General features: G+C 45.7%; 1 protein-coding gene across 2 annotated transcripts in view; it reads right to left on the reverse strand.

Annotated features, from left to right (window-relative positions):
• The window catches only part of LOC126524562 (uncharacterized), a 76,301-nt gene that overhangs the window by 12,170 nt on the left and 38,153 nt on the right, over window positions 1-25,978 (reverse strand). For both annotated transcript variants that reach the window (XM_055067378.2, XM_050172854.3), the window contains exons 11-16: window positions 18,404-18,618; window positions 13,292-13,570; window positions 11,099-11,215; window positions 7,097-7,222; window positions 5,930-6,057; window positions 3,076-3,173 (exon numbers count right to left, since the gene is read on the reverse strand). In XM_055067378.2, coding sequence (XP_054923353.1) covers window positions 3,076-3,173; window positions 5,930-6,057; window positions 7,097-7,222; window positions 11,099-11,215; window positions 13,292-13,570; window positions 18,404-18,618 — 963 coding nt within the window. The remainder of the gene's footprint in view (window positions 1-3,075; window positions 3,174-5,929; window positions 6,058-7,096; window positions 7,223-11,098; window positions 11,216-13,291; window positions 13,571-18,403; window positions 18,619-25,978) is intronic.

The following is a 25,978-nucleotide window of genomic DNA, read 5'->3' on the forward strand; positions in this document are numbered from 1 at the left end:
CATGCTTCATTATCTGCTGTTATCGGGAATCGTGCGCTGCTGTGCATTGACAGGCGTGGGCAGTTTCGTGGTCTTCGATAGTTGGGCGCTTGTGCTCTACGATGTTCCACCCATTTCACGACTCGCACTGCTCGTGCACCGTGCAGTGGTGCACGAATGCCTCAAATACAAGCCCTGCAAGGTTCTTCCGGGTGCTTAAAGACAACAGGTGAGCGCGCAGACCCATGGACATCAGAAGGTGCATGTACACGAACACGACCTTATGCATGTGTGTCTTCCATGAGTCTCCGAACGTCATTGCGCCTTGATTTTGCTACACTTGGCTCTTACCGGTAGACAAAGCTGACAAGTAGTTGTTCCTCCTCATTGACACCTGGTCTATGGCTTGTGTTTTTCCGTGCCAAGTCTAATTCTGCAACTTGAGTAACTTGCCCGGCTTTCCCCATTCCGCCCTCCGTGCTTTTTCTGTGTGTGACGTTCTACAAACGTACTAACAGTTGAAAAATTACTGTTTGTGCTTAGGTATTATTTTACCGATAGGAAAACCACATGAACAACCTTCATGTGTAGGCATGATGCGCTTTTTTTTTTTTTCTGGAAGGCATGAGCATTGCAAGTGTCCAACATGCAGATTTTTTGCAGTTCATGTTTATTACACAAAGGATTGTCTAGTATACAAGGTATGACTTAGTGCCTTAGGTGACGTAATTTTACTGCTAAGCATTGCATCCGTGGTGAAAGAAAAGTCGTGTTGTTGGCTTATTTCACCTGGTCTTTGATTGAGGAATAGGGTTTTCTGCAAATGTTTTGTATGTGCTGCTGCAAAAGCTGACTACCTTTTGCTCCCCTTGCGACCGTTACTCAAGTTGTGGCCAAGTGTAAAATAATGTGATAATGTGTATTTCTGTTTTTAGTACAATGTTATTTTTGTTCTGCCATGTCTACTTCATTTTGTTCAGTAGTAATGAATATGTCACACATTTCATATACTTTTCTGTAGGTATATAAGTAAGTTCTTGTTCTTTTTATTGGTATGGCTGTCAATAAAACAATCTTAACATTTTATTCTATTGTTTAGGTATTTTGCATGTCATTGTTTTTGCAATTACCAGTGAATTTTCCCTTTATTTAGTTGTCATGACTAAGCCATACGAGTCGTCCAGTTTTGTGCAATATCTCAGTGAGTATATCAGAAGCTCCCAGTGCGCATATCAGAAGCTCTCCTACACTTTGGTTTGAAGGCATTATATAAAAATCCTTTTTTATATGTGTGTACATGAAACGGCCTTCGCAGTTTCTTGAGTTTTATTTTATATTTATTTTTTGTTATTTCGCTGTCTCTGAACTTTTGTCTTGTTTAGTAGTCATGTACATGTCATGCCTCTTTCACTTTTGTTAATTTTCCGAGTGTGTATCATACTAATTTATACGAAAATCTTTGTTTTCGGAAAATGAAGTCAATAAAACGAGGCCAAAGATCTGTTGTCTTGGAAGTGGAATTTATATATGTTCTGGCACATGCTGGCATGCTCAAAGTATGGACAAGACTGTGTGCATGCAAACAAAAAAAGAACCCATGGCGCACCATGCGCTAGTTCACAAACAATTCTAATGCCTGGCATAGCGCATGTACACAATAAAAAAAATTTATGCGCCGCGGACAGGCAAAAAGAAAGCAAAAGTAAAGGTTCGCGGGGCATATGGAAGGGTGGATAGAGAGCAAAGCGGGTCGTCATAAGAAAAACAGAAAAGAAAGAGCGCTAGGGTGAGGAGGCACCACACGGCTGCTATTCCTGCTGCCATGACAACGTAAACAATCGTGTGCGCCGCCATTTTGCCAAAGTACCGCCCTCCTGCTAGGGCCTAACTGAAGGGTACCTTGGCGCTAGCATTGAAAGAGCGTCTGCATTAACACAGCCAATGGCAGCCATGCGAAGATTCACGCCTGGGTTTGCTGCACTGACTCTTCATCGGTGCCACACTTGGTGCCTGCTGCACCTCGCGAGAACTGGCAGTTCCATCGTTCACTGGGCTCACTCACAGACGTCTTGGGAGACGCCACTTAATACTTCATTACTGACAGTGTTTCAAAATGCTTCGATTGACGGACGTGGAGATCGCAGCAGAAGTAGCGGCCAAACAAAGACGCTGCCGAGGCTGATCCCGCAAACGCTGATGTTGCCCCGCTCCCGACTTAAACTGAGGCTGTAGCTGCTTTGGCCCTTTTACACCGCTACTGCGGCGCAATATAGAGCACCAGCCTATCACTTATGGATCGCTTCACAATGTTGAAGACTCCGCGTTTAAGCATGAGGCTGCCAATAAGAAGCACGCTGCAGTACTTTCAGCCAAATAAATACTTTGTGTGAAGCTTCAAGTGAGCATCTACTGCATCACAATTGGTTAATGATCGGGTATCATTGTTCGGAGCGCGCGTTCGGGGGCGTGCTCCGAACGTTCGGGCGTGCAGACTTCGCGCGGCTGACGAAGTTGAATCGACCACGCGCTCCCAGCTGACGACGTCCCTTCCTTATTCAGCAACGTTGCTGTTGCCAATTTCATCTGCTTCTGGAACATGTCCGAGTAAACTTGCTTCAAGCTGGTAGCAGCATATGGCGTCCTTGGCTCCCACTGCAGGATAGCTTAGGCACTATCACAATTTTTTCCTTGTAAGTGTTTTTCGCAACCTTGTGCCACCCTATTTTCAACACCTGTGAACTTCTTCATGAACAGAATCTGCTTTTCGTAAAACTTGACTCAAGATTAATAATATCGTATAAAGGGCCCAAATTCGTAAACTCTTTAAGAAATATTTGTGAGGGTTGGCAGGTAGTATGTGATTATTCATTTGTTTCATGCCTGTGTTTGGGCCCCAACTGAAAGAGCAACTGCTTGGTGCACTGTGTGTTGTTCTGTACCATTCTCAAACTTTCGTTATGCTTGCTATGCAGATGCCCACGCTAGAGCGAGTAGCGCTAGCACAAGAAGTACGTGTGGCAAAAATTCATATGTTACCAGTTTCCTCGGCCTCTCCACTGAACTTTCACCCCAGCAGTTCCATCTGTACATACACACCTTTCTTAGGAAGTTCCACATTCTGCCGGATCTGGCTGTGAAGAGTGTTCAAGTCCTGCTTGAGCGAGTCGAGGCACACCTGAAGGCTCCCCAGTGGCCTGCAGGCAATCGTGAATATTCGGTTTGCAAGTCAAATAGATAAAAAGTCTAAAAGACTGGTGGTTAATCCATATGGCAAGCACAGTTGAACCCACTTATATAGAAGGTGACAGTTCTGCCAAAAAGTGGTCATCGTATCAGTAGTTCGTTTTACGTGGACTCATCCTTCAAGACATGCCAAAACTAACGCCACTGAAGGTGGAGCCTGCAGTTACGCTACAACACCACTTTGGTTCGGTTTACAGCACAACATTCTTGTTCCCAACATTTCCCCGCACCTAGATGCAAATTTTGAAACGGAAGCCATCTATACTGGGCTGGAAGTGGAAACTACTGCAGCATACTGCCAAGGTGCAAATGTGCAATGTTACGGAGGCGATGAGCCACATGATGATGAGCACAGTCAGAGCCGTAAATGTACATTTTTTAGCTCGCTTCTGCTGAAAGGTACAAAGTTCTAAAGATAGAACATTAGCGCGACCCGTCAGCAGCCAGCAATGATTTCCCAATAATGGCACAGTAACTGCCAACCCTTGGCATTTTTGCATGGCAGTGGTGTTTCATTCCCCGTAGCATATAAACAACGATAGCAGTGCTAAAGCAGGCACTGCATGACTTTCAAAATATGCAAGCAGAGCTCGCTCATATTGGACATCATTTTTTCATCATGGCTGGACTGGAGCAAGGTGCACACTACTGCCTGCCCAGTTCAGCCGTGCTTTCATGACTCAGACGGCCCATTTCTATAGTACATTTTTTCAGTGCGCTTTCTCTATGTTACAACTGGTTTTGAAGCATTCGTTGTAACATTACGGCGCTATAAAATTCTGCATTACATATGGCCACAGGTTCAATACGTAGGATCAGAAAACTGTAAACTGAAATGTGATTGTCGTAATAACTGATAGATCTTTATCATCTAATTTTTTGGTCTCCCTAGAGACCGCAAAATCATGCAAAAAATCTAGCAGTCTGAAAAAATTGAATGCATGCCTTTTACGGCCTCCAAGGGCTCCAATTGCCACAGACACATCCAAGGTAGCTCTTAAATCCTACCAGTTATACTTTTTAAGCATGTCGGTACTCATGCTGCGACACAACATGATGAGTGCACGCATGTATAATTGAATACTGCATACTGTGTCCCATGACAGAGGCCCCTTTCTGCTTGTTGTATGCTTCACTGCCATACATTGTGTATACTTGACCGTGTAACACCGCTATATTGCGGCAAAGATTACTTTCAGAAACTGGCATTGTACAGTTAAAACTCGATCTAGCGAAACCCGATATTACGAAGTTCCCAATTCAGCAAAGAAATTTCCATTCCTCGGCAGGTACCCATAGGGTTCAATGTTGTTGTCAACCCGAATTAACGAAACTAACTTGACCAAACTCAATTTAACGAAGCTTTTCCTGAAACAAATGAGTAAAAAAAAAGTGGTGATTTCTTTCTAATTTTGACACAGACGGGTTTTTCTTTGAGCGTGCGCTCCAAAACGAATGCGGTAAAACATCTAAATGCCCTAGTCACAGCCCTAGCTTTATTTTGACGAGGCTGCACACCGCACCCATGCACAGAATTGCAAATTCAACACCGCCTCGGTAGGGGTGGCGGTGGTTGCTTTCGTTATTTCATAGTTTATGCAACAGATGGCTGGATTAGCAGCAAATACGATGCTGCAGTAGCTTTTGCATGTTGCTACGTTACAATTTTAGATTTCGAAGGACCAAAAATTTGCTTTTTCGATTTTACAAACTTCATGATTTAACGAAATAATTCGAGTGTGGTCATCACTTCGTTAAATCGAGTTTCAGCTTTACAACGCTTGACGCTCCACATACTTTCCTCGTTTTGAAGCCTTCGGTGAGAATGACAAAGGCGGAGTCACTATTGCTGACAGCGGCAAATTCTCTCAATGAAAAACACAACACTGAACAGCAGAAAGCTTGGTAGCCTATGTCAAAGCAGCTAGGCCTAGAGTTGTCATGGTGGCTACAGCTGCTAGCCGATTGGCATGCGAGGGCACTGGTTCGATTATTGCAATTTCGAACCTGCGGTCACAGCAAAAAAAGTCTCGAATGGCAAAAGATATCAGCGTCCGAAATTTCAGACATCTTTTGTATTGGCTCGATGGGGTACTTGATGCCGTGAAGGCATCGTTCCGATGCATCCAGCATTTCTTTAATATCGGGCATCCGAAAAATCAGTCGTTGACTGTGTCCGGAATCACTGTAAGCAGATTCAACTGTATTTAAATCAATGTGCATCTGATAAAGTGTGAATCCAGTTGATTCAATCCATTTGTGGGTTTTAATGTCCCAAAGCAACAACGGTGCTGTGAGAGACACTGTGGGGGGGGGGGGGGGGGGAGGAAGCTCTGGGTTAATTTCTACCACCTGGAGTTCTTGAAGAAGTATACTTACACATAAGTAAACTGTCCACAGTATAGTTCACACACTGCAGTCTTGAAAATGCAGTAATAGCTGCAGGGACAAGGACAATTTTAGATTACATTCTGGCGTTTTGTGTGCAATATCCCTCATCTGATTATGAGGCAGGCCGTAGTGGGGGACTCTGGAATAATTTCAACTACCTGGAGTTCTTTAATGTGTACCTACGCCTAGGCACGCAAGGATTTTTGCATTTTGTCCCTATCGAAATCCAGCCGCCAGGGTTGGGATCAAACCCGTGACATCGAGCTCAGCAAGACAATAACAAGAATGCACTGTGTAGAAACACAGTGCATCTCACCTGCTGGTCGGCTGTGAAGAACACTGCTGGAGCAATTCCGTGATGTATGAATCATCATAGTCTGGTGTGACGTTGGGCAGGGCAAACTCAGTGGTCTCCGCCAGTTCTGTCAGCTGCCTCTGAAGCTCCTGAGAAAAAATAAACATGACGATACTGAGGACACGGATTCTAAGGACGCTTTCTGCACTTTGTAATGGTAAATTTACTCAACTGGACAAGCATGGACTCAAGTTTTACTCAGGTTTGTGCTAAAAGAAATTTCAGAGAGCCGCTGAAGCAGGAATTCAATGCCACATTTAACCCCTTCGGGCATCTTGATGACCTGAGCTTGTTATGAGCGACAGTCACTTTTTGGGTTATGACAAGCCCTCCTCACAATGTAGATGGCCATAGACGTTCTACCATCATCGCTTTTATTGAACTAAATTTCCCACGATAGTTGCAGAGATATTCCTGTGTTCTCACCACATTATTAGCCGCGTTATGACTATGACCATGTTATGGTCAAGGTCTGGCTGGCCTTTTTGAGGCACCACCGTTTTGAGTCTCAAAAATCACTACATTTAACGGAAAGTTTATCCCAGCATTTAACGGCCGGTGGCATGTACCCTTTCAAAGGCTGACACCACCCAAAAATAGGTCACAGGCACACATATGAAGGATCCCTAACGGACGTTTTGCATTCACGAATTATCTTGAGCATGGTCAGGGGCACGCATTGATAGCCAAACAAGTATACATGGCACTTGCACACGTCAGTATAGGCGTAGAAGCGTTTTTTGCATTCTGCCCCATCATGACACAGCCGCTGCGGCTGGAAATCAAGCCCGTAATTTCAAGCTCAGCAGCAGAACACAATCAGCCACTGAGCCATTGTGGCAGGTATTCATTACCTAACAACTAACAGAGGTTGACAGTTCAGTTTCCAGGTGTACCAACAGGCTACAAATTTGTCGTGGCTCGCTGCACAATGACCAGCAATGGAGCATTATTAGGTACAAGAGTGTGCGACATCAGTGAGACGGTACAAGGTCAGTGAAGACAGCGGGAGTGTAACAAATGTACGAGCTCGGCTGGCGGCCGATCCGTGCCACCTAGAGAATTTTTCTCCTGCTTTCGGGACGAGGAAAGAAAATAGTCGCAGGTAACATGCATCCGCACGCTGACCTTGCACTGCTCCATGCGCGAGCGCAGCACATTCTTGAGCTCCTGCAGCCTGGCCTGGAAGGTGAACTTCTCCTTGCGCACCGACATCAGCTCGGCCGACAGGTTGGAGTGATGCTGTTGGGCCTCCTGAGGGATGATGCATACACATCAAGAGTGAGTCACAGAAGAGGAAAGACAAAGTGGCAAAAATTTTGTCTTGTTTTTCTTGTTTTAATGGGTGGCTGCTAACTCTATAAGGCTTCCCATTTTCCGATTGCACAACAAATCATTAATCGTGTCATTTGTTAAAGCAACCGGCTTGAAATGCACGTCATATGCGATGCAACTTTGGCCTTGAAGCAGGTACCCTGTTACGTGACGGAAACTGGAGGCCGTGCTCTCATGACGGTGCAAGCTGCCTACTGCAAACTGCACCGGTCAGCCTGGTGCACTGGTCATCACGCTGCACCGTGACCATGTCACCGAAAGCTGGACACACACCATAACATCAGCCAATATTTTTCTCATTTAGTTATTTATTTATTTATTCGTATATCTACAGTCATCTAAAGGGCAATACAGTAGGAAGGTTACTTTTACAAGAAGGAAATCGCAGAAGAATTAAGCAAACGGTAACGATGACAAAGTATACAAAACAGATATGCAAGGAAAATACAGGTGTACCACACAAAATATGACAAAAAGAACAGATGACTGCTCGAAGTGTGGTAAACGAAGACCCTTGCTGACATCAGGCTTTGCATGTTTCTGAAGGTATGTGCAACACAAAGACAATTCACTCAGCACGTCTCCACATTCAACACGGCACAGGCCTTGTCTTCTGCTGCCGCACCTCTACGAATGCAGAGCCCTGCTCTAACCTTTATTTGTCTATCAACGTTACACCACAGAGTTAGTGTCAAACATGCTTGGCTTTTATCAACATGGTCATGGTGCGGTCTGCAAATCACTGCTCCAGAATGACTAACTAGACTGTCGGTGGTTTGTCATATAGCATGTGACCACCAACCTCAGATGCCTTTGATGAAACGAGACTTGCTTCAAGGGTGAAGCCACACTGCACTTGTCATGCATATTGAATTGGTTGCATGGAAACGTGGTGCGTTTATTTATTTGTTGCATATGAGGAGAAGGCTTCATGGTGTAATTAATCAGACAATGACATCCTATTAAAGAGAGGAAAGAATGACAGAAAAGTTATGTGTCAGTACTTCTATAAAAATATAGTACTAAAAAGAGTGCTAGATCAAGCTAAAGCGATCAATCAGTGCTTGAAGCTGTCATCTAGGGTGCCACTTTCCCAAATTCAGAGCCTTCATAGGTGAGGAAATGATGCCAATGCACAAAAGATTGGCACTGCCACTGTAAAAAAAAGAGGTACCAACTGCCATGATACTACATGTCCCAGTTACGAGGATACAAGCATCCATAATACGGTCGACTTCTGTTAATTCAACCAGGACGAGGTCGACAAAATTAATCTAATTATCTGGCAGGTTGAATTAAACAAAATGTAGAGCATGTGCAACACCGTGTCCTTTGCACAAAAAACACAGTGTTAAATTTCCTGATGTTTGATATTCAATTCAATATTCCTCATTCTTTTCTTCATTCGATTCAACATTAGACTCGAAATCTACCATTTGGTATTCGCATCCCTAGAAAATGGGCATCCTCGGCAGGAGGTGACGTGTGTTCACTACGTTCGCTGTACTCGAAATGCCACCAATACAGATACGGCTGCTATTAGAGTCAACACGGCAGTCGTCACAACAGTCACCATTTGGGTCAGGCGCGTGCGTGATGACCAGCCAAGTTCGAATTATTCAGCGAAGGCTAATTTCTGGTCCGAAATAACGAAAGTTTGTTCCCATAGAAATGTATGGGCACTGGCCAAGACCTTCGGTTAGGATCAAATTAACCGAAAAATCACATTAACTATAGTTAGAATTAACGGAAGTCTATTGCAATAAGGATTATTGCACTACATGAAAGGAAACAGTTTCGTCAATTTTATTGAATTTTTCTGAGGAAGAACTCCCTGGTACTACCTCTTCACACTGCCTTTGCAGCACTACAGTTAAGCCTCGATATAACGAACTTCGATATAACGAACTTCAATATAACGAAATTCTTGATATAACGAAGTATTTTAACTTTTCATAACCTCTTGCCCATAGAACATGTATTTAGAACTTTAATATAACGAATTGTGTTTGTATGTGATTTCAATATAACGAAATTTCACTGCCGCCGCAAAGGAACGCCAAGAAAATAAATGCAAAGTTCCACGGACGCAGATGGTGAAACGATTAAATTTCAATCTTAAATCGCATGCAGATGTGACAAGAACAACCGCCAAAGTGGAATCACATAACGTTCCATATAAAGCACAAGTGCGATAAGATCCTATCGCACCCCGCACACTGTGTGCTTTGGGTGTGAGTGAAAGTGTGCAAGGGTGAGACAAGAAAGATGGTGGCTTTACAAGTGCCGCCTTCCCGCATGAGCAAAGGGAGAAAGAGGGGGAGGAGGGCTCACTCGCAGTAACGCAACTAAGCGCTTATGAGGGGTAGGGGGAGGGGGCAAGTTGGCACGCGTTGTGATTTCTGGTGCATATCTCGGTCGTGGCGGCGCATGGCTGTAAGCGCGGCTGAGCGCATGCGCAGCCACGCACTCTGCTTTAGAGGTAATCTGCCGCGTGTGCAAGGAGTGGGCATGCCAAGACAGCGCGGCACCATGTAAGCTGTCTTACCACGCGTATAGTGTTGGAGGTTGCGTAATCTTGAGTTTCGGTGACCCATTGGAGCGAGAGGCAGAGGAAGCATTCGCTCCCTGTTGCCGGTGCTTTTCCGGATAGCGTCGTCCCAGTGCAGGCGATACTAGCAGGCGCGGAGGTGGAGTGCACACGAAAGCATGGCTGGCTTCGCTTAATTCGTACCGCCGAGAAGCTCGACATACCTGGCATGAAACCGTATCATTCGTCGCCGACTGCCAAATTTATCAAAATGAATTGTTTCTCATTTAAATTTGCTTTTGTTCTACTGCGCGATAATTCAGAAAATTCTGTGGCCCCTTCCCATGTAAAAAAAAAAATAATAGATCGCCAACTGTACATATTTGCATAAAAGGTAGAGTTTTTTCCAACAAAATTTTGATTTAACGAAGCAAATTTAAGGTTTTACCGACTTCATCATATCGAGGTTTAACTATTTGCAGTGTGGTGCCCTCTCTTTATTGATGTATGACTCCTTCCAATTACTTTGAGAATTTTGAATACTGAAATTTGAACTGAAGCAAATACCAAACAACATAATGTTCGATTATCCATGTGAAACTTTTGAATATTCACACAAGCTTAAAGATATGACAAGAACACTGCTGACTACATGAAGAAAGCCGTAAGTGGTAAACAATGAATTTATCTCATTTCAAACTATGCGCATCTCCGAGGGTATGTGCAAAGCATCGAACTCGTGCGCACACTAGCAGCCAGCACAGCGTGACCTCTGCGATCCTAGGTGCAGCAGAGCCCATTTGTCGCAGGCGATTTGAATGCCTGGAGATTGGTGTGGTCCCTTCATTCACAATTTTCTTTGCAGATAAATCATCGCTTCACATGAAGTAAAAAAAAAACTAAATTATGGGGTTGTAGGCGCCAAAACCACTTTCTGATTATGAGGCATGCCGTAGTGGAGGACTCCGGAAATTTCGACCACCTGGGGTTCTTTAACGTGCACATAAATCTAAGTACATGGGTGTTTTTGCATTTCGCCCCCACCGAAATGCGGCCGCCGTGGCCGGGATTTGATCCCGTGACCGCGTGCTCAGCAGCCCAACACCATAGCCACTGAGCAACCACGGCGGGTTTCGCATGAAGTAAATGTTGCGAGGTTTCTAAAGGGGGCCAACAACAGCCAACATTGTTGCCATCACGGCGACAAAGAGCATGTGAATTCTGGAAAACGGTGCAATATTTCGGCTTGCACTGTTGTCACGTACCTCAAGCTGTCTGCGTAGCCCCATCACCTCAGCCTGGTGGGCAGTCTCGGCCAGGTGCACGCGCTCCTGGAGCGCCGCCACTTCCTGGGTCTTCTCCTTCACGTTCCAGCTCAGCAACTGCAGCCAACGAGAAAACAAGAGTGCAGCACTGTTCAAAGCTTCACACCCACACACAGCATCTCGTTGCATTCAAATGTGGTAAACAACAAAAAGAAACACAGGTAAAATATCAGTTTTTTTTAATTCACTCGGGTCAAACTCGTGTTGCAACTAGGTTACGCATTTGGCTTCGCATTTCTGGGCCAGGATGCACTCGTGCTCTGCTCCTTGCTTTACAACGCATACCTACGCCTTGCTGCTCGACGTGCCGCTGCTTCTAAGGTGCTTTCTTAGCAGCCTTGTGATTAATTAATTTAATTAATTTAATTATGAGGTATTACGTGCCAAAACCACCATCTGATTATGAGGCACGCTGTAGTGGGGGGTCTAAGGCTTAATTTTGACTACCTGGGTTTCTTTAACGTGCACCTAAATCTAAGAACATTTTTGTGTTGGAGCCATAGGACAAACGGGCACGAATTCAGCTGCTTTAGTTTTTAAAAGCGAATTGTTGCTACGCGATGTGACGCACATGCCAATCGTCTCAAATTGCCAGCTCCCACCGAATAAAGGGCTAAGGTTATCAGTTATTTGCTTGTTTTATGCCTGTATATGTTGCTTAATGGATACAGCATTTGAATAATGCAAAGGGGGAGCCTGATTTGAATCCCGCCACTGAACACATTTTTTTTTTTTTTTCATTTAAGAGGCTGTAACGAGCCACCACAATATGCCCGGAAAGAGGCAACAAATGCTTCACGTTAAAAACATATGTCCTGTGCACTTCACAGAACACGGACAGCAACAGCCAAGCGCCCCCTATGTGTTGACATTGAGATTCCTCCAGCTTTAATCAACGCTTAGTGGCTGTTGTGCAGGGTGTCATCATTATCATTATCATCCCTTTGCAATTTAGTGGTACCCAGCACACAACTTAGAACATGATTCGTAAACAATGTCTCTTGACTACAGGACATTTATAGCATACTGCTACACGCTGTAATGATTCTGGGATGACTAATGCTCCCTTTTTTTTTTTTTTGCCTAGTGTAAGCCATTGTATTTCAGCCCCCAGATAATACAGGTGTGTGACATGCCCCAAATGGCCTGAAGTGTTTGCAGTATTATATGGCCATGCCAGATAGCAGCATTCCAAGAAACAGTGCCAAAGAGCAGAGTTTCTTCTTTTACACATCTTTTGCTCATTAGCCTGCACTATGCCTCCATGAAATCGATACACCACTACTTCTTTGAGACAATCTTTAGAATGTCACTAAATGAAATGGTTTCTATGGCGCTGCCTACTTTGGGCCAAAGTTCTCATCGGTGTTCACAAATGTATGTGAATAATGACTTGTTCCTGTTATTGGTGACAAAGTCAGTCTGGGGTCTGTTTATAACAGAACAAAGAATGCTACCTAGACTAAATCACAGGCAAGATTTGTTGCTTCCATGGGCGTGCAGCAGCACACCTGAATGCATAACCTGAATCGTAGGCTGTAACAACATCCACCCGATCTGGACAGTGAAGCAACCAATCCTGTTCAATGTCTTCTCGTGGTATATTCCAATGGTTCCTACCACTCGCCGACTCGATTGTGAGGAGGAGGAACCCTCTCGAGGTTGGAGCCAGAGAAATTTTCATCATCATCACCGGTCACCAAAATTCTTTCAGGTCACAGTTGCGATTCTGGTACGAAGCTGCAAGCATCTCTGAGCTTTCCGAGCTGGAGCACAGTGCTCTAAATGAACCAAGTGAGAGCCAAGCCAAATACAAAGTACACCACCAAAAGTGCTTTAAAGCACTCAAAAGCAGTTACTCAAATGCACCATCAGAGTACAAAGTGCTGTCCAAAGTAGGCTGTAAGGAAGGCTTAGTGCTTCAATGGAACTGCAGCAACTCATCAATTGCACTATAAAAAACAGGCAAAAAGAAACTGCATGTAGGCAACGAAAGGAGAAATGGCTGCGGAGGGGCACATTGTTTTGTTTTTGAATACTTGTTGTTCCAAAATAAAACTTAGGACATATTGGTAGTACAGTCTCTCTGGTCCTCCTAAAACATGCATGTCCTGAATCCCAGGCACCACTCACCTTCATCTGTTGCTCGAGGGCGGGGTCCCTTTCGTGAGCATTGCGCAGCTTAGCCTCCAGCTCCTGCCTGGCCGCCTGGGAAGCAGCCAGGTCCCCCCGGAGGGCTTCCAGCCGCCCCTGTGCCTCCCGCAGCTGCAACTCGAGACTCTGCGCCCGCTCGGCCTGGGTCTGGGCCTTCAGGCGGCCTGCGTCTGCCGACTGGCTCGCCTCCGACAGACCCTGCTTCAGGCTCGACAGCTGCCTCTGCAGCTGGCCCCCACGCCGCTTCTCCTCAAAGATCTGCAAGGGAGAAAGAGCAACAGTCAGTGGGCCGCAGTCATGTGCACAAAGTAAAAACACAAGCACATGTGCCAACTCGTAACTGTGGTTTGAATGTATACACTATCAAAATACGGCACACTTCCATTAATTCGACTCTGGTTAACTCGATTTTTTGTTGATTTGATCCCAATCGAAGGCTGCGGCCGGTGCCTTTGCATTTCTATGGTCAAAACCTTCGTTATTCCGATTCTAAAATAGGTCTTCGTCAGATAACTTAAACTTGACCAGTCAGCACGCATGCACCTGATGTCATCATGCAGCATCTGTCTCAGCGAAGCCTAGGGGACAGTGAATTTTGATCACTATAAGGGCAATTATACAGCCAAGTTGCTATTCAACTGAGCACTTTTGCAACTACCCTTTCCTTGTATATTCAACAAAAAGTACAGCTGATCTGATTTTTATTTTGGTAAAAACCCACGAAAACGATCCAACAAACAAAAAAAAGAAAAGCAAAAGGAACACTATCTACTGGTACAATAATTTACTCTTGTACATGCAGCGAGATGGAGGAATGGTCGATGCTGATATGGAACACAGCTATTTGACTTCCTGCATGGTCTGGTTATTGTGCTTTACAATTATCGATGAATTCTTGGGCAAAGGGGTGCAGCCACACCGCAAACAACGTCCCGCTATATGTATATATATATATATATATATATATATATATATATATATATATATATATATATATATATATATATATATAGAGAGAGAGAGAGAGAGAGAGAGAGAGAGAGATAAAGACCGATGTGCATGTACGTGTGTCAAAGATGGCGGCCGTGAACAACCTTAATGCCAACCCTTGCACTTGCTTTCATTTGCAGCATGGTTTGTTGGCTTTCCAAGTGTCATGCAGCCACTGCGAATAGATCTGTGTCGATTCAGCACCAAACTGTAACTTAAGTCGGTGACACCCAATGACGCTGATTAGGCCTAATGACCTAGGCAGTGTGGCCGTGACGAAAATTTGCCGCCACAGAATGCCTGCCGCTACGGGTGGCTTATCATGTGATAAGTCCCAAGGTCATGCGTGTGGGTTCAATTAATGGCTGCTGAAGCAGTGCGAAGATCGCTGCTGTGTATCAAACAGGTTCTGCATTTCTATCAGCGGCTAATCGGCCAATCTTTGCCCACATGCTTTCACACTTTATGAAATATGCACTACTTTTGTTGTCATTTCCTGTGTCCACATCACATTATTATTTTGATCAGCCCAGACGAACCCTTTAGCGACAAAGGTAGTCCCCACCAGCGCCGCACCATTCTACAAATTGCAGCATTCATCCCCACCTCGGGCTGACATTAAGGAGTGCTCACAGTGACGAAGTCTGGTATCACATCAGATGGTGCAACCCATCTGTGACGCGTTCGATGTTCATTTTCAACCAAAAACAAAGTGAAGAGCTCACTTGGGCGGCATCGCACATGCAGGGCTCCACGGCACACGCGATGTGGCAGTTTGCAGGTAACTCTACCTTGAATATATTGAATATTCAAAAAATCAAATAGTAGATATTCGATTCGTGGATCGAATTATTTGAATGTTCACTATTCCATTCAATTTGGTGATGTTCGACATTCACACACCCCTAAAAATTTCAGCACTATGGAATAAATTTTATGCAATTTCTGGCTTTTCTCAACGTCACATCTTATGTGCTCAACGATTGAAACACAATACTCGGAGCACATGGCTGTCAGCACTTTTTGCGCCACCGGTGAGTGTTGAGGACATCGAACTGGTGCATTGTGGTACACAGTGAAAGTGAGAGCCTTCCCTACGCATTGTGACTGTTGTTGATTAACCAGCAATTACTCAGTGCTCTTTGGTGGCGCGAAAAGTGCCAGCCACCATGCAGTCCAAGCACAGTCAACCCTTGATATAACAAACTTCAATATAATGAAATTCTCAGTATAACGAAGTATTTAACTTTTCACAACTTCTTGTCCATAGAACATCATGTATTTACAACCTCAATAGAATGAATCGTGTTTATACACGATTTCAACATAACGAAATTTCACTGCCACCAGGAATAAATGCCAAGACAATAAATGAGAACTTCTGCGGATGCAGATGGTCAAATGGCTGAATTACAAGCGGCTGCTTGCATGCACACATGTCAAATTGCGGGCTGCGCAACCAAGAGAGACCGGCAAAGTAGAGCAGCATCATGTTCCGTATAATGTCCAAGTGCGATAAGATCTTATCGTACACCGTGTGCTGTATGCTTTGGGTGCGAGTAAAAGGGTTCAAGAATGATCCGAGGAGGATGACAGCTTGATGAATGCTGTCTTCCAGTGCAAGCAAGTGGAAAGAGGAGATAGCTTGCAGTAATGCAATCAAGCACGTGCAAGATGGGGCCAGGGGCACAGGTTGCCACGCATATTCTTTTCTAGTGCAGCCATGGCTTCGCATGGCTGTCAGTGCGGCTGAGCACATATGCAGCCCGCACACCCTGTCTTGGAGATAATCTGCTGTTTGTGCAAAGAGTGGCCGAATCAAGATGGCGTGCCATATCATGTGTGATGTCTTCCTGTGCGTTTACTACTGGAGAGGTTTGGAGACGTATTGAAGCGAGAGGCGGACGAAGCATTCACTCTCTGCTGCTGACGCTTTTCCTGACGGCATAGTCCCACTGCGGGAAACACACACTGGCACTATCAGCCGCAGGGGCAGGGTGGACGTGAAAGAATGGCTGGTTTCGCTTCGTACTGCCGATATGAAGGTATCGTCAACAGGGCATGAAACTATCTTCCATCGCCGACTCTCAAATTCAACAAAATGCATTTTTTTTGTAATTGAAACTTGGTTTTTCTGATTGCCTGATAATTCAGAAAATTTTGTGGGCCTTCTCACGTTAAAAAGCAAATCCGCTGGCAACTGTACTCATTTGCATACAAGGTTGAATTTCAATACAGTGAAACTTCATTAAACCGTAGCTGGCCGGAGCTCGGAAAAAGTACGTACTAAACGGTAGTACTGCTTAACCGAAATAGCATCAGATCGCCCACTTACCTGTCAAAAACGGAACTCGGAGGGTGTGAGATGAAATGTGAAAAAACGTGCAATATTTATTCAGTTCGCGCGGCAAAAGTGTTATTTTCGTTTGATGCCACGGCGGCCTAACAGTGACAACCGCAGCTTCAAACTTACTGAAGCTGCGAGCCAGCTTTTCAGCCAGCCCCCTTTTCTCTGCAAACGCTTGCATGGCAGATTTCTCGTTGGCATTACATATTCTCCATGCACAGGCACGGTAGTGCTGCATGTGTCGCAGGGCGCCTTTCTCATTGCGGGGTGCTGTTCTTGTCGCGACACTTGCATTCATGAGGCTGACATAACGCGCAGCTTCTGCCAATGTCGGGCCTGAATCGCCCGTGCTGTTGCTTTGCGTGTCGTCCTCATCAGTGTCGCTAGGCGACACTTCGGCAACAACAGAGGCAACGATGGCGAAAAGTCGAATCTCGTAGCCGACATCTCTACGTGGTCACAGCAGCACTGCCGAGCAACTTCGCATTCCAAATGCCACACACCGTAGTCAATAGTAGATCCCGGTTGCGTGCCAGCGCCAACTTTCTTGTGTCACGTTCAATAGTACGAACGATACCTAATTTTTCTTCTATGCTGAGCACCCGGCATAATTTTTATCCAAGCTTCGGCATGATGCGAATGTTTGCACGAAGCCACAACACTCCCTGGCAAGGCACCGAAATGATGTTGATGTTGATGTGGCTTCATGCGCACACGCACAGGGCACTTGAAGGCCATTGTTCTGATCCATGGTTCCAATCTCTGAGGCTTGTTGTTCTGGCGGGCGACCTGATGGAGACGACGCACCGCCGTGTTTGCGTGACAAAAAGTGGAAACACTGCGTGCTAACCAATACGTACGCAATAAGCTGGTACGGTTTATACAAAACACATTATGTTCAATGGCCGCTGAGTCGGGGATTTGACTTTACTACTTTTAAAACAAAACTACTGTTTAAGTGGGCACGGTTTAACGAGGTTTTACTGTATAACAAGATTTATAGTCGCATCTTGTTACAATGAAACAATATATAATGAAATAATGGATATAACGAAGTTAGTTAAATTGCCATTCAAATCCCTGTAGAGGCCCACAGTGCAGTACATATGCAATAATTGATATAAGGAAGTGATGGATATAACAGTGTAATTCTGGCTCCGCCTCCAACTTCGTTGTAAAGAGGTTTTGCTGTGTATGATGAAGCAAATTGCCGATTTCACCGACTTTAATCATTATATCAAGGTTTAACTGTATTGCATTTCAATCACTGATTACTGTACATAGCATGACTATGTCTTCATATTATGTACTCAACAACGCTTAACCATTCGCCGACATCTGCAGGAATCTGCAATGACTCTTGCAGTCACAGCGCAGTCATTCTGCAATGCAAAGCTACTGCTGGCAGTGATCAACTGAGAATACAATGAATGGATGGCGAATATGCCAGTCCTAGCGAATATGCCAGAAGCTATGGGGATGCTAGATTCTCTTGTGTCACCCGACATTCATCTTTCCTGAATAACTCTTGCAACTACCGGCACTCGTCTTGCCCGCACGACACGTGAGCGATGACGGGAGTTGGTTGTCATAGTTACACACTTACAACAAGAGGTGGCACAGGTGCTCCAATTCTAACGCCACGTGACAGCGTGAAGGAGACACAAGAGTCGTGCGGGGAAGGAAAACGTCAGGTGAGGTGACAAAGTCCCCCACAGAGCTTCCACTGACCACAGAAAGTGCGCGCCACTCACTCTCTGCCGCAGCTCCTTGCTGAGCGTGCGCTCTTTCTCCAGCTCCCGCTGGAGGTCAGCCACCGATGTCTGGTGAAGGGCCTGCGCCTGGTCGGCGCGCCCCTGCACCTGCTCCAGCTGGCACTGCAGCTCGGCCATGTGGCCGCCCTGCGCCGACAGCTGCTGCTCCAGCTGCTCCACGCAGGCACGCAGCTCCTCCTGTGCCTTCAGGGAACCTGCAAATGTAGAAGTGGCACGGGGCACAAGTTGAGAAGGATGTACAAAGCACACGTACCTTTACTTCTACGTTTTCAACCATTTCTTGTTACTGTGCCAGCAGTTAATGGCACGAAGCTGGTTTTGATGCGTCTGTTCATCTGTCCTTTCCATTACACCCTCGTCGTCCTCGTCATTATCACGCTACATCCTCGGGCAACCTCCTCATGCTCAGATTCATTCTTGCGCCACGTGACAAAGAAAAACAAAACTTTTGGCGACCACCACCAATGGGGATTGAATGCATGCCCCAGTCACGATGCGCCGCGGTGAGCCACATGTGAGCCACAACATACTATCGGGCACCTTCAGAGCTTAGAAATATGTGCAGGGTTTTGCAAGAGATGCAGACTCTGGGAGTGGCGGTGGACGTGCATGCATCTTGGCATCCACAGCAGGCAATATATTACTGCAGTGGACGAGGACGGTGTTTTTTTCATCACAAAGGTGTCGTTCTTGGAAGGATGGTTGTGTCCACAGCGAGAGCCTGCTGTTGGCACAATAAGAGTTCAAAACTGTAGAAATAACCTGAAGACTGCCAAATCACTTTCTTTTTTTTTTTCCCGAGCTTATTTGAGTTTTCACCACACTTATGCGACTACCCACGCATTTATTGTAACCGAACTGCAGTTCAACTCGCTGCTCTTGTGGGACTGTGCTCAGCCTAGTCACAGCAAAGCTTGCCCAAGTAAGAAAAATATTAATGCATAAAGTTTGATTAGTACCAAACTCGACATCATGGGGCATTTCTGGCACTATTAAGAAGAAGAAAACAGGATGGGGAGAACTTTGGTCTTCAACTGATCATAGCTGGAAAAATTAAAGGTAAGAGACATTGCAATTGAAATAAGCAGCTGATATATGTGTGTGAGCCCCTTCAGTCACGCAGTCAAATAATTTTTTCTATCTCTCTCATCAGCTAATTGCTATGCAAACACAATGAGTAGCGACGAGCATGCGCTCATGGAGCACATTCTTCTGTTGCGACATAGTCTGTAATTTTTCTATGTGAAAGGAGTCTACGACCAGCGTTCCTCCTATCCTGTTCTCGCCTTCGATTTTCTAAAAAGTGCTAAAAATATCTGATAAGAAAAGTACTAGCTGTGCTCACAGCTGACAGTTAGCAATTATAAATGTTTAGGGCAGGCTCCAGACTAAATACCCGCAGCTGCGACAGGGTCAACTAAACTTTACTAGGAGATGTGGTGATTTGCCTTGGAGAGCTGCTTCACCATACTGATACAAGGAGAGGCCATCATCCTCACTGGTCTCAGCATTTCCTCAAAGACACAATTTCAAATGTTCGCCACTATGTATTATGTTGCATCTTGGAAAAATTACAAAAATGCTGGGGTATGTGAATACCAAATAAGTAAATTTCTAATCACAATTAAATCATGGTGTTTTAGCGTGCCAAAACTATCTGATTATAAGGCACGCCGTAGTGGGGGACTCTGGAAATTTTTGACCACCTGGGGTTCTTTAGTATCCATCTAAATCTAAGTACACGGGTGTATTTGCATTTCGCCCCCATCGAAATGCGGCTGCCATGGCCAGGATTCGATCCCACGACCTCATGCTTAGCAGCCCAACACCATAGCCACTGAGCAACTACGGCGGGTGTAGATTTCCAATCGCATATTGAATTAAATCAAGAAAAAGACAGCCAAATATTGAATCGAATGTCGAATATAATAAAAAAATCACAATATCTATAGCTTAAAATTCTGGGTAAGAAGAGAGAGAGAGAAATTTATTTACAGAAAGGCAGAGAGGTCGGCCTGAGCTATAACTTGCTCTGGCCTGCTACTCTACACTGGGGAAAAGGGATGGGGAGGTAAAGGGCTGATGAATGATGATGGTATAATCATCACTTGGAACATATATTTAGCATGTGTCCCGCGTACGCGTAAGAACGACAGCAACTTGTCTCTTCCATTGCAAAGATCCATGAGTGACCGCTATCAGACGAGTTTCTTTTAGGTCCTTGGCCTAATGCAAACAGCACAGCCCTGGTAACAAGTGCTGCTATAGCTTTTCTCCAAGCCACTGGGCTGGACGCACGGCTTTAGAGAGGTCACAACTCTGTGAATTTGTATACACGCATTTCTTGGGTAAGAAAATGTGCTGTACATGCTCAGGAGTCTCCAAGCATTGCACAACAACCATGTAGCAAGTTATCAGTAATTTAGGTACATAAAAATCAAAAGATATGTGCAGTATGGTCTACTCTCAATAAACGGAGCACCAGATTAGTGTGCCAGCCCTGATTACAGCTCAGTTCTAGTATATGAAGGTCGGCAATATACATATTTATCGATAGAACTTAAAATAGAATCAAGTGTTATTTTCCATCTGAAGCTAGAGGATTAGTGACGTTACATTGTACTGAATAGTACCAACAAGCAAGTGACAACAATGACATCCTATGAACATCTTATGGACATCCACTGTCAGGACAGGGATATCTAGGGGATGTGTGGAATACGTCTTACGGACATCTCTCACATGATCATTTGGCCCCACTTTCCACGTCCTGCGGACATCCTTTGAAAGTCCGTGATAGACATCATGGGAGCATGCTGCATACATTTGACAGACACATGGGTGGGCCTTTCGCATAGTGTTTTGAAGAACCAAGTTGCGTGCTCAAAAAAGACAACCACAGGAAAGGCAACGGTGGTGGAAAGAGCACAAGTGGTGTTTGCATAGTTTGCATAGTGGTTGCTGTAATGTTTACTACGTTCGTAGCGTACGCTGTATGAGAAATGCAACAGACACATTGTGTGCACACATTATGTGCGCGGACATGCGCAAGTGGAAGTGAAGTACCGTACAGTGCGTAATATAGGTCGAGGTTTTCTTCCAAAAAATATTACTAAAAGTTCACCCCTCGACTTATATACCGGCCCTTGGCACAACATGAATAGTTGTCTGGCAACATGTAGGAGCGCAGACCTTTCGGCATCTGCATCGTTATCGCCCCCTTGGTGACCGACGCGGCCCAACTCGCGGGCGCCGTGCGGTTCTTTATTCTATGGCGCGGTGCACCCGGAGCTCGAAGACGGTGGCGGATTTCGTCCGCGAGCATCGTGCCAGATCTTTGCCAGTGACAGCAGAACTCATCCGCATCAAAGCTATTGAGATCGCCCGAGAGTCCGGACTGCCCAAGGAACAATTCAAAGGCTCCATTTATCGGGTTCGTCGCTTCATGCGACGCAAGGGATTCGCACTTCGACGGCGCACATCAATCTGCCAGAAGCTGCCAGAGGCATACGAGGACAAGCTGGTCGAATTCCAACGCTATGTTATCCGTCTCCGGCAGCAGCATAGCTACATGTTGGGACAGATCGGCAACGCTGATGAAACGCCGGTGTGGTTTGACATGCCGTCGCCCACCACAGTGTGCGAACGCGGCGCAAAAGAAGTCAAGCTGCTTTCTACGGGGAACGAGCATTCGCGCTTCACGGTGATGCTTGCGTGTACTGCAGACGGCAGAAAGCTGCCCCCATACATAATATTCAAGAGGAAGACGCTGCTGAAAGAGGCTTTCCCGCGAGATGTCGTTCGCATGAATGAAAAGGGCTATATGGACGAGGCCCTCATGCTCAATTGGATTAAGACCATCTGGAATCGGCGACTCGGCGCACTCCTGCGGTGTCCGAGCATGCTCGTCTTGGATGCCTTTTGCGGGCATTTGACCGCAGGTGTGAAGCAGGCACTCCGCGAAGGGAGGAGGAACTTGCCGTCATTCCGGGAGGTATGACGTCAACACTTCAGCCACTGGACGTCGTGCTCAACAAGCCCTTTAAAGACCGTGTCCGTGAACAATATAATCAGTGGATGGCCGGCGACAATCCGAAGACCCCAACCGGACGGCTGCGCAGGCCGGCTCTCGCCACTGTGGCCACATGGGTGTCGCAGGCTTGGCAATCGCTGCCCGACGATATGGTGGTGCGGGCATTCAAGAAGTGTTGCATTAGCAACTCCTTGGACGGCACCGAGGATGACATGTTGTGGGACGCAGCCAGTGAAAAGCAGTCGTCTTCGGACGAGAGTTCAGACAGCTCAAACGAATGAGCAGGTGACGAGTCTGGCGGCACCACTAAATAAAACGAAGTTTTGTGCCTTATAATATTTATGTTGACTTCTTTGCTTCAATCTAAGGGGGTTGACCTATATTCCGCCTCGACCTATATTCCGCATTATATGGCATACTCCTCATGCTTCAAAGCCTTCTGCCACATGCAGGAGGCTCATCGAACTAACTCAACTTTTCAAAGTACGGTAAATTGCATCGGAAAATTCGCAAAGTGCTACAGACATGATAGCTTCAACTTGTAATCCGAACATGAGAGATAACATAATTCTGTTACAAGGAAACTCACACAAAGTCTCTTGTAGGACAAATATTGAGGTAGGTGCTCAAAAAAGGTCTATGTCTGATATCCTGGACACATCTGCAGTAGGATATCTGAAACTGGGCGTCCGGTGAATGTCCTATTTGTTTCTTAAATGGTGCACGAGCATTGAGACATAATTCGGATGTCCTACGGAAGAAAGGTTTTTCACTGGAAAAGATCTCAGTTTAATAGTGGGCCTGTATTCCTCTTTTTTTTTTGGCAGTCCCTTAATGCATAGAAAGTTTGGCTCTTTCAATTTTCCTCCGAAATATAAAGGAGTTCCCCCATCTTTACAGCAGGGGGATTATCGTAAGGCCAGTCTGTGCAACAGACGAAAGCACGGACCGCGCATCATGTGACTCAAGCACTGCTACGTGCGTGGCCATCATCGGTGCTATGCTGGTGGACTACAGTCGTTAAAAGGGCCCTGAAACATTTTTTTTATTGAACTCGAGAAATCCATTTGACGTTAAAATAGACTATTTCAGAAATACTTAGCAGCAAAAAAAGTACTTCTGATACGTTCAGCAGAACCGAAGTTATCGGCAATCAAAGATTACTTTTGATTCCCACCGCGGTGCTCCGCTCCTTCATCATGCCTTGCACTGTAAAGGCTACGGCAGAGCTGGGTGTGTGCACAACAATCCACCTACCAATTTCGGTACCTATGACTCACCAAGCACCAAACGCTGTTGTCCTCAGACAGCCACAGGGAGCTCAGCGAGCAGGCACGGCAGCCCGCTGCGGCCACGACAGCTATGCTATGTAGCAGACCGCAGCTACACGCAACTGTAGTGCGTATGCGCAGCATTTGCCTTTTGCCCAACAGAGCTAGCGTGTGCGCTAGCGCTCACGTATGTCACTCTGACCATGGTATGTGGTGCGGACCGGCTTTGTCCTGCACCAGCTTGACCGACAGATAGTAGCCACATCTAACTTGCACATTTCAATGTGCCATTCAAGCTCAATATGAAGCGATGTCTGCTAACATGTCTAGCCAGGAGCAGCCAGGAGCAGCCAGGAATGAGCGCCCACTGGCAAGCATACGTGTGGTTTGACCTTAAGTTTTGTGTGGTTCGAGGCTAGTTGAGTGTTCAAAACTAATTGAAATTAGCTAGATCCAACGACTACGACACTGATAAGCAGTGGGGCAAAAGTTTCATTCCTATGTGCGAATTAAACTTTTACATTAAATTAAATTAAAATGGAAGTATGTAATTCTTGAAATTGAAAACAAAGGTGTTTGCTTACTTAGGCCTGTTTATTAAACCGCATCACTAAATGTACACAGTAACAGTAGGAAGAAGTGCACTGATTCAAACACCCTTCTTGATTGATGCCAAAAATCAGCCAATGGCAGCCGTCTATGGGAATCTTGCACAAGATGACATATGCAAGCAGCTGGCAGCTTCAAAAAAGGTGAGGAGATGGCCTCGTACAAAAAGAGTGTGTTTGAGAAAAAGGTGACTTCCCACTCCACTTGTGAGATCTGTTGGATCTGGAGGACAATCCCAATTGCTGTCCCCCAGATTTTGGACCTTGCCGTTGGGTGCTGGAGTTGGCCGAGGTTGAGGAGGACTTTGATATGAAAACTGGAGGTTTGTTTACATTATTTAGAGTGAGAGTACAAAGAAATTAACAGTCATAAAGTCATTACGGGCCAGCAGCAACTCGGACGCTGCGGCCTGTGGCAAGAAACTCAAAAGAGATGAATGAAGGAATGCTCTCTTGCTGCTCCCGGTCTCTGGCTTTTAAAGGGAAGCTGAGAGCTTTTCAAGAAAAAATGAGTGAAGAACAGTACGTCGTACTTTTCAACCCTCTGAATTCGAATATCGCATAGAAATTGAGCGAAAGAAAGTGCAAACATATTTTATTTCAACGAAAAGTGCAGCAGCAGACACGCCCAGCTCGCGCGCCTCGTTTCCACCTGTGATTGGTCGGGCGCCTCGTGACGTCAACAATGGTGTTCGTCCGGACCGACTGCTGCCGCTACACACAAAGCACGGTGCAAGGTAGTTTGGTGCTGTTTTGCTGAGACGGTCATGGAAAATTTCGAGAGCTTGCGTTTCTCTGAGGAGTTCGGCGTTAAGTCCGAACTTCACGAGAGCGATTTTGCGCGCGATGGTGATGGGCGACGGCTTCGAGCGACAAAACGGGCCGTCGCTTGAACAGATCGCTCGGTGTTGTCGCTCGATCGCTTGTTTCTAGAAATCTAGAACTCGTTGCTCGTCACCCGGAAGTGCTATGAACGACTAGCCAATAGTGCCAAGCCGGAACTGGATGTACATAACTCAAATACTACTGTTTGTCACACGGAACGAGCAAACTATTGAATTTTGCACGTGCAAGAATAAGAACCTAGTGCAAGACCTTCAGAAATATTTTATGCTCCTTTTTCAGTAAAATACATCAACTTAAATTGATAAAGCATGCGTCACGCTAGTTTCGGCGCGTATATTGCTGCCCTCATACCGGGAAGTCGTCGCTCAAAGCCGTCGCTCGCGTGGAGTTTGGTTCGCAGGCGACGAGTGAATGCGACAGCCATCGCCTCGCTTGTCGCGCTGTCGCGTGCAAGATCGCTTGTAAGGGGTTTATACTTTACTCCCTACATGTACGAGCCGATTGTGAAGAGCTGGCCTCTCCAAGAAGCAAAAAATGCTGGTGCAAGCACTGCTTTCCACGCGAACGAAGGCGAAGTGTTAGCATCTCCTTGTGTTGGAAATGTTCTTTGGCGAGTATGTTTTTCCAACACATGCAAACTTTACGCTTGCACTGCGTTATGGTAGCTGCATGCAGGCTGTTTCACAACACACGTGCCAGTAGAAAATTCGCAGCGCTTGGCGATGAAACCTGCGTCAAGGGTGGGAGATAAACATGCACCTTCCATTCAGCATGCTAACACGAATGAGAACCCAAA

The sequence above is a fragment of the Dermacentor andersoni genome, chromosome 3 (genome assembly GCF_023375885.2).
Source record: "Dermacentor andersoni chromosome 3, qqDerAnde1_hic_scaffold, whole genome shotgun sequence".
NCBI classification, from domain to species: Eukaryota; Metazoa; Arthropoda; class Arachnida; order Ixodida; family Ixodidae; genus Dermacentor; species Dermacentor andersoni.